Below are 15,098 nucleotides of genomic sequence, written 5' to 3'. Positions count from 1 at the left end.
TGTGTTTGAAAGAAACAATTCAATACTCCGACTTCATATCGTTCAGGCTGCTGTGGCCGCCGTAGCTGGCGCAGCTACCCTCGTGATCTGATCACCAGCCCTGGCGACGCCGAGCCCTTTGGTATCTCTGCTGGCTCTCTCACCACCTGTCTTCCAGACTTCGACCTCCTGTCCACCTCGCAAAATACCAACGCGCATGGTCGACAATAAGTTATGTGCCGCATTTGAATGTTCATATACCCCACCGTTGAACACCGCTGTAGCATCCTTTCCAACCGCACTCTTGATCAACGTCTTACCGCCAGGGTGATCAGAGATGAATGGCGTCACGTCATGTATCACTCCAGCAATGGCCATCAAAGCCGCACCCTTGGCCGAAGCTTGAGCCTGGAATTCGTCCCAACTAATAACCGGCAACTGAGCCAGTGGAGCCCCCCAATCGAGCATCGATCGCTTCTTGTCGAGAGCCTTCTGTTGCTGCTGAAGTCTACCTTTCTCAATCTCATTCGAGCGGAAAGTTTTCAAGTCGTATGTCAGCGGAAAGATCGGGATCTTCGACATGATCCAGATAAGCCATTTCGTAGGATCGTACTGGTACCAGGCAATCGCATTTCCTTTCCTCTAGCATCAGTATCGTTGCCTCTCTCATAGCTAAACGAAAGGGAAACATCAACTTACGGTAATCAGACGGGAACTCGTGATGGAAGTTATGATACCCCTCGCCCATAGTGACCAACGCAGTGAGAACATGATCCCTCGGACTCCTCCGATCATCAAATGGCTGCTCGCCAATCCAGTGCGCAAGACTGTTCACACAAAACGTGGCCTGCTGCACAAAACACGCCCGTATAATCCCCGCATACACGAACCCACCCCACCAATCGCCCCAGCCCAGTCCAGCGACCATGGCAGGAAAGATCCAGGCCGTGAACAACAGCAGTTTGCCGTAATGTTTATGTTGGAAGACAACGATGGGATCGCTATCCAAATCAGAAATATCCGTCCGTCCTTTAACTTTCGGGTCGTTGTTCAGTACCATCCATCCGATATGCGAGAAGAGGAGTCCCCGCATCACGGAGTAGGGATCTTTCATTGTATCCGTCCATCGGTGGTGAGCGCGGTGATTAGCGCTCCACCACCGTATGCTGCCTTGGATTGCCCCTGCTCCTGTGAATGCGAGGAATAAGCGTAGGGGAAGGCGTGCGGAATAGCATCTGTGACTCCATAGTCTGTGGTATCCACCGGTGATGCCGAAGGCGGTTGTGGCGTAGTAGAGAATACTCCATAGTAAGGTGGGAAGGGTGAGAGGTGTGGAGCGAGCGAGGTGGAGACCGTAGCTTGGGATCAGAATCACGAGGGTTGTGTTGAGCCAGTTTATCTTCTTGTACCAGTTCTTCCAGGTGATGGGTTGGGAGGATATGTGCGGTTCCTTTGCTGGTGGGGGTTGGATAGCAACCATGACGGTGAGCGAGCGTGTCCTGGTAGTTAGTCCTCACGCAGACAAGAGATGGTAGAAATTAACAAAGCGGTTCACTACTCCAAAGTACTATAGCTTCGTATATGTACCTCCACCCACATTCTTACCCGGAACATACCGCATACACCAGTACCGCACGCCGCCTGTCAGCCTTAAAAAAAACGCAGGGCCACCTGCACCCGCGCCTTGCTAGGTATAGAAACGTGGTTCTAACGTGGTTCTCGCGCCTTTCAGCCCCATCGTCGGTAGAAAGAAACGTGCGTAACGGCGAGACGGTCATGCCAAACCCTCCGACCCGGATTCCTCGGGCGTCGTGCGCATATCTGCGAAGTGTCTGTGATTGGTTGGAGGAAGTGGTGGTGGGTGGTTGATGAAGTTTACAATGCCATGTCTGGTTAGTCGCATGCAGGAACCTGGCCGTTCTTCGGTAGTTTGATGACTAACTTCCTTTGGGGGAGGGATGCGAGGGGCTTGGCGGGGACGACAGGACACTTCTCTCAACGAGAGTAATGAACAGAATGCGCCTTTAACTCAGACTGCGGTCTGGTCCTGCTTCGGGCTGGTCATTATCTCTCAACGAGAGTGGACGTGGTGCGTTCGCTTCATTGTCCTTGCGCATAGACGCTATGCTACTTTCCGTGTCTGATTGCGACTTCTTTGTTGTGACGATTGAATACACTATCCATAGGGGCTCACCCTATTTAAGGGAAAAGTTAGACGGATGCCCTACAGTCTACATTGCCTTAACAATATACAAACTTGAAATATAATGGCAATGTAACCTTCTTAGCTTTTTTTAAATAGTTGTACTTCACGGAGATAGATGTCTAGTCTTTCCCTTGAACGGGGTGGGCTCACGTTTGCCGACCTTGCGAATGCGTCTGGCATGCGCTCAAGTAGTTATGTGTAAGTTCAGTATCTCTTTAAATACACTTGCACTGTCCTAGAATACGACCCGCATCTATCTAACGACCCGGGTTCTCAAGGCTGCGTGAATGTCTTGGCTTGATTGCTTGAATGACCCCAATTCTTCTCGGACGACCATTCTGAGCGAGATCAATACTCTCCTGCTCAACCGTCCATGCTCTCATTTCCATTGGTGTCATCGACCTTGTCAATACCTGCCTCATCCTGTTCGAAATATCCGGCAGTACTCGTGAAGATGAAGACTTCTTCCTTACCGCAAGCCATGGTCCTCTCTCTTAAACGGAGGCGAAGATCTTTCCTGATATCCTTGGGAACTTCTTCATATTCGCTTGACGTGTGTCTATTCACGAGAAGACACAAGTCGATGAAGCATTTCCGAAGAGCGCAGGGACCGTTGGTGTTCTCGTATACACGAACAAGGAGATTGTAACGAGACGCATTCGATATTTTCAGGCCGCACTTGACACTCTCCTCGCGTACGTCTTGTATGAAGCTGCTGTCTTGTATGAAGTAGCCCACGACATGCGCGTCGATCAGCCGGATGCAACGAAGTTCATCGTCTCCTTTATCCGCGTCGGAGGTTGCGAAATTAGCTCCGTAGAGCCACTGGCGGTAGACGTCGAACCCTTTGCATCCACGGCGCTTCTGCGGACATCAGGCTGCCAGTCTTCACAGATGTGGTAATCGTCTTCGGCCAGTTTTCGCCGGCAGCTAGAATTCTGCTACACACTGCCGCGACAGAAGCTCCTTTGCCCACGAGAGCGAGTTCTAGGCGCATTAGTCTTGAGGTCATTACAATGCGAAAAGGTCAAAGTAGACACCATCATGACTGTATTTACATAGCAATACGAGCATGACATGCTGACGGCCGCGTGTGCTTGGCGCCACCACAAAGTGAGGCGCATGCATGTTCCCGCATCTGAAGACATGTACGTACCCCACCATTCGCTCGCAAGAAAAGCTGTATTCATACTGGCTTAGCGCGTGGGCTGATGACGACTGCTATCTCATAGTGAACTCGGTGTCGCAGTGGCAAACATCATGGTGAAGTATTGAAGCTGAGTTGATACCGCTAACGGCGACCAAGAGCGGCGATCGCAAGTTGCGCACGTCTCACAGCGGGGCGTAGCAGTGAAATACCTGCCGTGATAGCCGCCTCGTGTGCGTGATGTAATTGCGGACGGTTCCTGGAGATCGCGATCAAGGGTCTGATCGGCGACTGCAGGGTGCCCTCATCCATCGACTGCGATGTCGACGCAGCGAGTCGCAGGAGAACGAAACATGGGATGCCTCGTAGAGGTGCGTATTTGCGTATAGTAGAACCGCTAATAGACGTTCGACTCGGGGTGGGCACGGACTGCTCCACCTCCCGTTAGTGTGAGGGTCTTTAGCACAGCCCGCTGGTATGGCTGCAGGTGCCGGGCAGCCGTGCTCCAAGTGACGCGGGCCTCAGTACAACCACTTTCTCACGTCGCTCAATTTACCATCAGGCCATGTTGAGTGCTGCTTGTCGCGAATACTTCTTCCCCTCCCCGTTGTAAAGCGCAATTACGAAGAATGCGGCGGTCATGGACAGGAAGGCCCTCTTCTTCCCGTGGTAAGCACAAACCTAGGCTACCAGCAGCACACCAGCTGACAAGACAATAGCGGCCTCGTCCTAGCATCCGGTTACCTGAGCACTGCAACCCCCGTCGACTACTCCTTCGCCTTCGACAAGCCGCTGCACACCGTCGCCATCGTCCTGCTGCTGACTGGCCTCGCCGTTGTCGCAATTGAAGCCTGGTCGTCGCGCAATGCACAACCGCAACCGCCGACAAGATACATCGCCATAGCCCTGAACCAGGTGCAGAGCAGACCTGCAGCCGAAGAGATATGGACAGAGGCAGGCCAGCCAGGAAGGCGGAGAGGATGGAGCGTCAGGGCTGTCGGCGCGCTGCTGGCCGTCCTGCTCTTCGCGATATGCGGGCGTATAGCCATCTTCTATCGCGTCACCAAGGACGTTGAGTGCAGCGGCCCCTCTGCATTGGTGCGCAAACCCCTCCCATTGCGCCAACAGCACTGATTGATATAGGCATTCCTTCCCCTCGTCGCTGCCCTCTACCACAGCATTCGGCACCCCAGTCAGCGACAATACCCCGCCTGGAGTACTGACATGCGCCCACGTACTCAGCTCGACCGCGTCTACAGCTTCATCTTCGACGGCTCCACGCGATACATCATTCCCTCGTTCCTGCTCTCTGTCAGCAGCTTCCTTGTCATCATCAAGTCCAGCTCGCTGCCCTCCAACTACATCTGTCCCATCGCAGACTCGACTGCAACCGCCATTCCTTTCCTTCAGTTCCTCGGCTTCTTGCTGGACTGCGTCATCGTTCAGATCGCATACCGTCTGATCGACGATGGCATCTCTGAGACGGACGACTGGACAATCCATCTTCCAGATGGCACCTCGAATCACCTCCTTATAGGCTTGACTCTTACTGTACGTCAGTCGCCTTCTTAAACCATTACACATCTGACCCTAAACAGGCATCTTCTTTGGTTCTTCTCGTCGCCGGCATCATCATATACCCCGCAATGCCTGAGCATCGCGAGTGGATGCTTTCGTTTCCGTCTGAATATCTCCTTGGTCTTTTGCGTTTATCGTTGATGATACCCTTTATGACGTTATGTTTCCTCAAATCGGTATGTTACTATATCCCGTCTGGTAGCCTGTCGCTGACCCCATAGGCTCGATTGTATGGCGTTATGAGCGCTTTGCTCTTGGGTGCATTTTCCTCCGCATACATTGGCGTTCTCCGAGCCCTGGGCACCGGCGTTTCCTATTCGTTTCCACCAAAATCCACCGTTGGACTTGTTCTGTGTTTGACTCTGCTCACCATTGCGCTCATCCTCTACCTCGTTACAGATACCAGCATCGAAACCCGCATACGATCAAAAGTACCCATCCGCCTGGGCAGGAACCAGTCGGCCGGATTCATTGTGCTTCTCATCGCCTTCTCCATTGGTGTTGTCATATATCGTCGGCAAGGTCCTGTTCTGGAACATCCCATCACTACCTTGATCGACATCGCGACAGTCCAGCACGACCGGTGGGCATCCCAGGCTTACCGGAGCAAATCTCTATCTGAGGCCGTTGTGCACTATCGGAAACGTTACAACCGTGATCCTCCGCCAAATTTCGACAAGTGGTACCACTTCGCCATTAGCCGGAACTCCATTATAATTGATGACTACGACAACATTGAACAAGACTTGGCACCTTTCTCGTCCTTCAACGCCGATGATCTTCGCTTACGTACCGCCACTGTCTTGGCTACGCATGAGGGGGTTGGTGGGCTACGCATAAGAAGCGGGAAGGTGGAGGTCTTCAATAATGTACCTGGTACGCATCGTTGGATGATGGATGGCGCGGCGGCCATGATTCAGCAGTTCTCCGAGTCGCTTCCGGATATGGATCTTGCTCTGAACCTAAATGATGAGAGTCGCGTGGCTGCACCGTACGAACGGTTGCGAGATGTGCTCGACAAGCCACAGCAGTACCCTTCCCCTGATTCGTCTCGCCCAGGAAAAGACTTCAGCGCAGACCGCGCAGAGAAATGGCTGGACGTGGACCGCGTACGAACGGACCCGCATTTTTTCGTCGACGCTCGCATCAAGCATTCGTATGAGACTTTCGGTTCTGTCGCATGCCCACCTGACTCACGCGCACGAAAAGAGCGGCATTGGCAGACGAGATCCTTCTGTCACACTTGCACCCAAGGCCATTCCATGGGCGCATTCGTGGCTAATTGGAGCTTATCATCAGAGCCATGCCATCAGCCAGATATCGCCAATCTACATGGCATGCATCTCAGTCCTGCTAGTCTCATGGGTACTCATGACATGGTCCCAATTTTCAGCCAGAGTCGTGCTCCCGGTTTCGTCGATATCAGATACCCATCACCGTGGAATTACTTGGACAAGAGCAAGTATGGATTTGATGAGAAGTTTCCTGATCCTCACTTCCAGGACAAAGCGGATGTCCTCTTCTGGCGCGGGACGACCACGGAAGGTGTGACCACACATGGGACTTGGAAAGGCATGCTCCGTCAACGAATCGTGCATCTCCTGAATAACGAAACCTCCCGCCAACCTATCCTTCTTCCGAAACCCGATCACAGTGGCCACCTGGAGTACATGCTGAAGCGCACGAACGACATCAAGAGACTTCTCGAGACGAAGACTGATGTGCGCCTTGTGGGTCCGATCGCGCGCTGTGCAGGCCAGGACTGCATCGACCAGACGCGTGAGTTCGGTTTCGGCGATCCGATCGACTTCAAACAGCACTGGCGCTACCGCTACCTTTTCGACGCAGATGGTGCTGGCTTTTCTGGTCGCTTTCTCCCTTTTTTACAGTCCAATTCTGTAGTCTTCAAAGCTGCTCTCTTTCGCGAATGGTACGAAGGCCGCCTGACTGCCTGGAAACACTTCGTTCCTGTTGATCTTCGCTTACACGATCTCTTCTCTTCGCTCGCTTACTTCGGTGGCTATGGCGTCGAGGCGAGGAACAAGCGCATGATGGAGGGTCATATCAAGGCTGCAGAGAAGATTGCACGAGATGGCAAGGTGTGGACGGAGAAGGTCTTGAGGAAGGAGGACATGGAAGTCTACATGTTCAGGCTGTTGCTTGAGTGGGGAAGACTGACGGATGATGCGAGGACGGAGGTGGGCTTCCGCATGGAGAAAGGGAAGTCAAGGGCTCGTGAGAGGACGAGTAGTGTTGAGCGAGAGGTGGAGGAGCTGTGATGTTGCATTGGTGCAAGGCGTTTAGACCGTGGCGTTTTGGGTCGGATAGCATTGCATGGCGCATACTCCAATCGGAGGACAATTATCGTTATCCTGTGTCATTTGCGTATTGGATGTGCATCCATCTCAACGTGCTGGTGGTGGGTGCTGATGATCATCATCATCATTGCAATACCTCTGCTGAACAGACCCAGGTATGCGTCCCAACAATTGTGCTGGAGTGATCTATATAATGGCTCTTCTCAGTGCCTACCTCCTTTCCTTCCTAACACTCACTCCCTTCTCGAAATTACCCAAAAACAAACTTGACACTCTAGATGTGTTGAACGTTCTCCAAAACTCCGAACTCACGGAGCCCATGTGCGGCGGAGCGTGCGACACTGACTTCGCAAAAAAAACAAAAAAAAACCTCAACGTCTTCCCATGATGGCCTGTTCGGGGCTTGATGCCTCAATGTATTAAAAAGGAGTCCAGAACATAGGATGTCTGCGAGGCGGGGTCTTTCTTTTTCAGAGGAATTTGGAGTAGTGGAACTTCACAACGACCTTGCAACAGTTGAGTGGTAGTATACAAGATTGCAGTACAGACCGCGATGTCTCTCCTGTTCTCCGCACAGCTTTTGCGCAAACCATCAAAAATCAACAAAACAGCGAGTGATGGTGCAAGTAGAAGCGACCCTTCCCAGAACAAAAGAACGTCTCTACGATTACATGTGTTCTGCTCCTCGCTCGCGCTTTTCTGAAGACACAACTTACATCTGCAATGTGATGCTCCGCCTTCTTCTTCCTTATTCTTCTCTACGAAGCAAACGATCTCTCCAAAACAGACCACTAACTATTCCATGTCAGTGGTAGCTTCTGGCGCCATTGATGTGCACTATTCAGGCTTAGCATATCTTAGCTTGAGGGTATACATAAATACTCTACTGGATTTTGAGATACACTTCTACAATCTATACTTCAGAAAGATTGTTTCAAAAGTTATAGCACGAAAAGTGATGTTTTGCTGCGGCGTCTTCTGACTTTTCCAAAATGGCCATCGATATATTCGATGCGTGCTGTTTCTCCTCTTCTCTTCAGAAATCAGAAACCGCTTCGAACATGTTCTGTGCGTTCAAGACCAGTTCACTAGGCGAAGGATCTATAAACTACTGCTCGTTCCTGTTATGCTTCGCGCATCAGAATCGCTACCACTCTATGTCGCTAAAACGGTAAATGATATGTCGAATCGCTCTCTCCGCCGTTCCTTTTAAACCCCAATCTGGTTCCCATGTGTGCTTCTGCTTGGACTTGTGAAAACATCAGTTCATCGTGAGCGCTGCATATACCCGAAGAACCGCCTTCTAAAACTCAAAAGGCGTCATGCACGTGGACATGGAGAAGCGAAGAGCTTTGGCATATACTATCTAAACCTTGCCATGGAGCGCAGCATGACAGAGACGTCTCCGAGATCAGTGGAGTACAGTCGTATGCTTTGTGTTGCCTATAAAGAAACCTATCCTTCCTGAAACTCAAGTTCTCCAAAATACCTGGGCTCTTTGTGAGCTGATCAAAAGCTTAGAGAACAATCTAATGTGTTTTTTTCCCTCTGAATCAAAATCAATACTGGTTCCAGCCATCGAACGTCTGCCTTACGCCCTCGACTCTGATTTACTTCTCGATCCAAGAACTGCGTCCAAATCCTCTGTGATGTTAGAAAACGATACAGGATGCTGGGATCGTTAAGCCGCTTCCTCCAAACCAACGTTGACATCAACGCCATGTTTTTCGAGCAGCAGTAGCATAGTCTCCAGTCCATCCTTTTTCGCTCGCCGCATACACTCCTCTGCTGTTCCTGGAGAATGAAGATCCGCTCCTCGTTCAAGAAGAAACTCAAAGAGTGATGTATGTTCTGCGGCGATGGCTCCGGCGAGAGGGCTATCCTTGCCAATGCTTTCGTTTACGTCTACGCCGGCGTCAAGAAGGAGCCGCACTACGTCGAGATAAGGCCCTCTTTCTACATTCGCCAGAAGCTTAGCGTGTGCTGTACAGTATCTTCCTGCATCGACAAGTGCCTCGCTGGGGTTGACTCCGCGGTCCAGCAGTATTTGCACGAGCTTCCCGTGACCGCGGCGCGCTGCACCTTCGAGAGTGATGTTTGGATTCGCACCATTGTCTAAAAGAAGCTGTACAATAGCTACATGGCCGCGTTCGCTAGCGTACTTGACGGCTATATGGAGGATGCTAGTTCGATCTCCATTGGCATACTCACCGATTCGTACGAGGTGCGACACGATGTCTAGGTAGCCGATTTTTGCGCAGTTGTAGAGTTTGATGTCAACGGTATCATATGATGCCGGTGGTAATCCTTTGGCAATGCGCATAGTCTCGACGAAATCCCAGACCTTAGGATTATGACCGCCGTCGAGAATGTTTTCTAGTGGTCTTCTGTTCCCATCCGCATCACACTCAAAATCCCATGGCCATTCTGCGCTTCGAAAGTTGTACAGGAAGCGAACGATATTCATCCGGCCGGCTCTCGTCGCGAACCCGAAAAACCTGGATCGCATCTTCGGGACGATATCCGGAGTTCCGCTCGTCATCAAATACTCCAGTAGTTCTTCGTTGCCATACCTTCCAGCGAGCTCATTGTATTCTCCAAAAAGACAACTTGTGGTGGGGCCGGGAAGGTCGAAAAGCATTGTGTCTCTCAAAGTAGCAGACCGCCGGATGTATGAGAGCCTATTGGTACACAGAGCGGCACCAAAGCATTGTTTGTTGTACTCCTCCGGATCCCAATTGCAAGCAGAGTTGAATCCCGTCTTCCAGTGGTGTCCAAGGGGTTTTGAGCGCCGTTTCGTTGCGCATAGAATATGGATCACATGTTCGATGGTGCCTCCATCAGTTTCGCTAATGGCGCTCAAAGATAACATCTGGATTGCCACCTTTCGGACGTCGTTCAAGAATCGATTACCATATGAAGGTTCGTGCAGTACCCTATACTCAGCATATGATTGGAAGAAGTATATCTCCTCCCAAGTGCGGATAGCAGGTTCGTTGAACACCAATTCGTCAAGGAGGTGAAAGGTATAGAGTACACGTATGATTTCTCGCGCGAAGTGATCTGGCAGCTGTCAGCGGGAGTTAACAAGGAATGATATGGTATTACGTACGATTTATCAGCCGCAAGCGCAAACCTCGTTTCAGTCCACGGGCATTAATGGCAAAATGTAGGATTGTGTCGAAGAGCTCTCCCGGCAGCTCTAAAAATTTCATGGCGCTGTACAACTCCGTTCTTTTTTTCCAAACTGTAAGACACTCACTAAGAACTGAACCTGGACCAGAAGCCGGCAGATTGTAGAACGAGTTTCATGCGCTGATATGCTTAGATAGGCGCCTGGAAACTTCGCCAATGTGGCACGGAGACCGTGTGGCACAGACACCAACATACCGGGTGCTGACCTTCCGAACGATGAGCCAATAGCAACTAGGCGTGTTTCGCGATCGCAGAGACAATCAATGCGATGGGGCGATGTAGAAGTGGCAAGGTAATCTGGCAGAGCGCTAGCCCCTCAATCGCCCAGTCAGGTTAGCTCAAGCTCAGAGCGCTCAAGCCTGCCAGCAAATGGGTTGCAGCTGATGGAATCAGAACCCGCTTCATCCACTCTCTATGTTCGATGTCTTACAACGAGCTCGCGACTGTTCTTTCAACCATTGGAAGACCCCTTTTCATGGCCTAGTATTGTGTCAAGAGGAACCACTCACTGGCGGGCGCAAACAATCAGGCACCTGCCTTAGTCAACGTGTTGAACAGAATATCGACGTCGGCTAGTCTGCATACCAGCAACGATACAGTATATGTTGAAGGCTGTCGTACAACTATAGAGTCTAAAGATTTTCACTACTATGGAAACAGAACGAGTGCGTAAAAAGAAACCAAAAGAACCTGACACAAAAACGAGCGACAAGAGCAAAGAGGCATGATATCAGACGAATCCGATCTGCCATTCGATCCAAAACCGAGTCTTTCAATTAGTCGAAAAGACCGAGCGCAAAAGCCATCATCAGTTCTGGATTGAACCATACATCCACACCGTATTAGTTTGCCTTCGGTATATCAACCTCGGGCTGCTTCTCCCATGTCTCACCGGGTCTCTCCAGGCGGTCATACTCGTTTGCTGGAAAACCAATCGGCTCGTCTCCTCGTGTCCAAATCTGCGTCTCAGGACCATAGTGAATATACTTCGTCGGGTCGGCGTCGTTGTTATCCTTGTCTTTAACGAAAGGGACGACTCTGACACTGTCGACATTGGGATTGCGAGTGAGCTCTGGAAGCTCATATGTCCACCAGTTCGAGCCTTTGTCGGGGTAGGGTTGGTTCACGCCTCGGCCTCCAGGGACCGCAACGTAAACATGTCCTTGAACTGCTTGACCTAAAGCCTTCGAGTTTACAGCCCAGTAATAGTGCTCAGCACCACTTGCCTGCTCGTCATTGTATTTCTTCCACTCATCATGTTTGCTAGGTTCATCCCATATACTTTTGTCGTCCATGGGCAAAACATCGTTCATAGATCGCATGCTGCCTTGCGCCCCGACATGGCTTTGAAGGGATGTCTTGTATTCTCCATTGAATTTCATGTCATCCAGACCACTGTAGAAGAACCATGGCTGGTTGTTGAGGTTGTGGGTGGTTATTATCGTCTGGAAGCTGTTCCTGCGATCTGTAACAGCGATGGCTTTAATGTTGCCCGGGAGAATGATTGGAGGACCGTTGCTTGTTGCCGGTTGATTGTGGTTGTTCCTTACTGAGGGTTGGTACTGAACAGCATTTGGCTGACCTGGATTGTTAGCCGCAGGTACATTCGGGGCTGGGTTAGGATTTGGAGCCACATTAGGGTTCGGGGCTGGATTTGGATTTGGAGCCGGGTTGGAGTTCGGGGCTGGATTCGGGTTTGCTGGTTGAGCGTTCGGGTCCGGGACCGCTGGTTGCGAACTAGAGCCTGGATTGCCCGTATCATCCCCGTTGTTGTTGTTGAACCCTCCTTCGGTTTCCTGCGAATGGGAGGAGCCACCAGAGGTCTCTTGCTCGTTGCTGAACCCCCCAGACTCGCCCTGCTGGTCTCCGGCGTCAGAAGGACTGTTCTGATCATGAGGGTTCGCCTGAGGTGCGTTGGGACTGTTCTCATCGGGCCTGTTCGGGCGTCCTCCGCCACTAGCTCTGCGGTCGAGTGCGGGTGGAAGAGCATCAGTACGGGCAAGATGAGGCCAATTCGTGTTCTCGTGTGGGTCTTTACAATCTACCTCGCTTTGGCATGGAGCGATCGGTATAATAGGCTTGCCGCTACTGTGTAGAATGTATGCAGACAAAAGTCCGAGAGCGAGCGTCTTCGAAAGTGAGTGACGCATGGTGATAGTGTTGTCGAGTGGCTATGGTGTTTTGATACAAAGACGTAATGTGTAAAATGATTTCAAGAGAAGATTTTAAGTGAAGATAGGACTTGAATACTGTCGTGCTGGACGTCGGGTCAGGAGTCGTGGCTTTTATCTCCTTCTTCCATCTTTTCTCTGCATATCCCGTCCTGCAGAGCTTCCCCGTGTTCATATTCGAACCGGAGAACAAACTCGCACATCCAGCCTCATGCCAGATTTCTGTTCTCAAAGCTACGTCACAACCCTTCGTTATCATAGGCAGTGCTTGGATTCTGTGTCCATCTGCTGCGGAAAGCCCGTGGCGAAGTGCGGCAGTGACACCATGTGGAACATATTCGGCATGTTGGATGTCACGTATGCTCTTCGGAGAGATGTAACGATCTCTAGATGAAACCTAACAGTATACTGAGCCGCCTCCGGGTCTTGTGGGGGCAGCTTGTGAGTGACGATGGTCGCCACGCCGCAAGTCCGGACGCCGCATGTTGAAGCGGCGCAGAGCCCTTACCACACCAAGGTGATGACATACTGCTCCATATCTGATTGCTCTCTGTCACAGAAGGGGGCCATGATTGCTTTCGCTGCATCGTGATGGGATTGGTGCTACAGTAAGAACAGGAGATCAGGTCGGGCTTCGGGGCCAATGTAATTGCCGACAGCACACATGCAGCGAGATGGCGTGAAATTGATGACACGTAAGAGTTAACTGAGGGTATAGCAATGGTGCACTGCATGAAGCTTACGAAAGTCGAACGATCATGACGCAGTGAGAGGTGCAATGAAGGCGCCAACGTCGCTCTGGGAATGGGATCCAGAGGGTCTTGCATCATAACACGAAAGGCCAGAGAGACACATTGCAATATCTTTGTTGGAGAATGCATCTTATGTGCCTTGTTACAATCATATAAAGAGTGAGCAAAGCGGCAGTCGACGAAAACATGAACACCAGTTATCGCCACAGCCTTCAGCTACTATCAAGTTATTACATACCACTCTTTCGAACTCGTACTTTAGAAGCTACGTCTTGTCCCATCGAATTTACTCCTATCCAAAGTTCCATACTCCTACATCTTACCAGATCTCGCCATGTCAGGTTTCTTCGCCGAGCTCGGTCTCAGTGTGGCCTTCACCATGATCAGTCTCGCTCCCATGGTCCCCGAATGGCTCCACGGTAACCCTAAGCCACAGACCAAGGTCAACGTACTGGTTGGTCTACCACCATTGGACGCCGATGAACAGAATAAGAAAGACGAGATCTACAAGAAGCTAAGCTACGGCGGATGCGCTCCGGAAGTGTCACTCTTCAACGCCAACGGAGACCGGGTTGGCTACAGCAAAAACAAGAAATGCAAGCAGGTCATTAGTCAGAACAGTCCCACCGACATCTGGGCCGACTACATCAAGCCAGGCGAAACGGAGAAAGCCGAGTACATCACCGTATCCGCATCTGGCCCCGATGCCATCTGCATCTCAGCTATAGCAGTCACATACCCCACTAGTAGCGATACCTACGCTTTCCTCCCCGGTGAGGTAGCTGCCATATGCAATACCCACAACCCAGATTACAAGTACTCCTGGTCCCCATCCGCCACATCAATCCAGTTCAAGTCCGAATCCGGGCAGACGCAGGACGGGCGACCGAAATGCCTATGGATCGACAAGCCCGACGACGACGGAGAGTCAGCGACACACTACGAAGGATTTCAGGTACACCTTCCGGACTTCAAGCTCGACAACAGTACCTTCCATGGATGGCAAGACGACCCCTCACACATGTGCGACTCGCTGGCGCGATTTGGCCCATACGACAGGCTCGATCCAATGCTCTGCCCGGAGATATTCAGTCCAGCGCCACCTAAGGGCGCAGATCTCCCCTTAGATACCGTCTCCGCGTGTACACCGGCTGCAAAAGACAGCGTTACAGACCCTAACATCTGCGAAGATGATCGCTTCACATACCAGCAAAGATACGATCTTATTAGGATGTACGACCAGATGTGTCTTAACGGCGATTGGTGGTATTACAAGTGTGAAGAAAGACCTTCATGCCCGCCCGGGCCGTCAAAGCGTCGGTCGCTTCTAAGATCGCGATCTTCTTCATCCTACTGGCCATTTCCCCATACCCCCAAATCGAAGTATCGGCGCACTTCACCCGACCATCCGCTCCAGAGGCAGTTCGACGGTGTGTTAGTCAAGAGTCAAGACGTCACGCAAAGTGCAGTGGAGGTCTGCCAAAGCGCCGGCAGTGTTGGACCTGACTTTTATTCTGAGCCCGAACAGATGTTCTGTGATATGAAGACGCGTGAGTTATATCCAGCATGTAATGGTACTGTTCAGATGACTTGTTTTGACCCGGTTCAAAACGAGACACGAACTGAGACTGGCAACGCAGAAGTGGATAAGCGTGGCGAGCAGAGGACGTATTTGGAGGTGAAGGAATGGCCTTGAACGCGACAAGATGACGCATGGTCGCGCAGGGCTGGTTCTAGTATTGGCATGCCATA

General features: G+C 51.3%; 6 protein-coding genes across 6 annotated transcripts; 2 read left to right on the top strand and 4 right to left on the bottom strand.

The window, feature by feature from the left end:
- Window positions 1-6: 6 nt before the first annotated feature.
- Window positions 7-1,914, bottom strand: BKA58DRAFT_165745 (uncharacterized protein). Its single transcript, XM_046165078.1, has 2 exons — window positions 679-1,914; window positions 7-614 (listed from the first exon to the last, which is right to left on the bottom strand). Exons 1-2 carry the CDS (start codon window positions 1,457-1,459, stop codon window positions 43-45), a joined length of 1,353 nt encoding a protein of 450 aa, XP_046026943.1. The 5' UTR covers window positions 1,460-1,914; the 3' UTR covers window positions 7-42.
- Window positions 1,915-2,548: 634 nt separating this feature from the next.
- On the bottom strand, window positions 2,549-3,755 carry BKA58DRAFT_468997 (uncharacterized protein; the record flags this gene model as incomplete). The annotated part of the gene is made up of 3 exons (XM_046175132.1): window positions 3,342-3,755; window positions 3,135-3,172; window positions 2,549-3,049 (listed from the first exon to the last, which is right to left on the bottom strand). The coding sequence occupies exons 1-3, from the start codon at window positions 3,373-3,375 to the stop codon at window positions 2,549-2,551; spliced, it is 573 nt and encodes a 190-aa protein (XP_046026942.1). The 5' UTR covers window positions 3,376-3,755.
- Window positions 3,756-3,972: 217 nt separating this feature from the next.
- Window positions 3,973-7,189, top strand: BKA58DRAFT_313371 (uncharacterized protein; the record flags this gene model as incomplete). The annotated part of the gene is made up of 5 exons (XM_046167428.1): window positions 3,973-4,001; window positions 4,052-4,430; window positions 4,476-4,883; window positions 4,931-5,086; window positions 5,132-7,189. The coding sequence occupies 5 exons, from the start codon at window positions 3,973-3,975 to the stop codon at window positions 7,187-7,189; spliced, it is 3,030 nt and encodes a 1,009-aa protein (XP_046026941.1).
- Window positions 7,190-8,519: 1,330 nt separating this feature from the next.
- On the bottom strand, window positions 8,520-10,715 carry BKA58DRAFT_383946 (ankyrin repeat-containing domain protein). Its single transcript, XM_046170227.1, has 2 exons — window positions 10,341-10,715; window positions 8,520-10,291 (listed from the first exon to the last, which is right to left on the bottom strand). Exons 1-2 carry the CDS (start codon window positions 10,441-10,443, stop codon window positions 8,910-8,912), a joined length of 1,485 nt encoding a protein of 494 aa, XP_046026940.1. The 5' UTR covers window positions 10,444-10,715; the 3' UTR covers window positions 8,520-8,909.
- A 124-nt stretch (window positions 10,716-10,839) lies between these two features.
- BKA58DRAFT_383945 (uncharacterized protein) lies at window positions 10,840-12,591 on the bottom strand. The gene has a single exon (XM_046170226.1). It carries the CDS (start codon window positions 12,571-12,573, stop codon window positions 11,266-11,268), a length of 1,308 nt encoding a protein of 435 aa, XP_046026939.1. The 5' UTR covers window positions 12,574-12,591; the 3' UTR covers window positions 10,840-11,265.
- Window positions 12,592-13,548: 957 nt separating this feature from the next.
- BKA58DRAFT_457005 (uncharacterized protein) lies at window positions 13,549-15,080 on the top strand. Its single transcript, XM_046174617.1, has one exon. It carries the CDS (start codon window positions 13,681-13,683, stop codon window positions 15,040-15,042), a length of 1,362 nt encoding a protein of 453 aa, XP_046026938.1. The 5' UTR covers window positions 13,549-13,680; the 3' UTR covers window positions 15,043-15,080.
- The last annotated feature ends 18 nt before the right edge of the window (window positions 15,081-15,098 follow it).

Source organism: Alternaria rosae (genome assembly GCF_020736505.1).
Source record: "Alternaria rosae strain MPI-PUGE-AT-0040 chromosome Unknown BKA58scaffold_4, whole genome shotgun sequence".
NCBI lineage: Eukaryota > Fungi > Ascomycota > Dothideomycetes > Pleosporales > Pleosporaceae > Alternaria > Alternaria rosae.
This window is presented reverse-complemented; position numbering and strand designations above follow the sequence as displayed.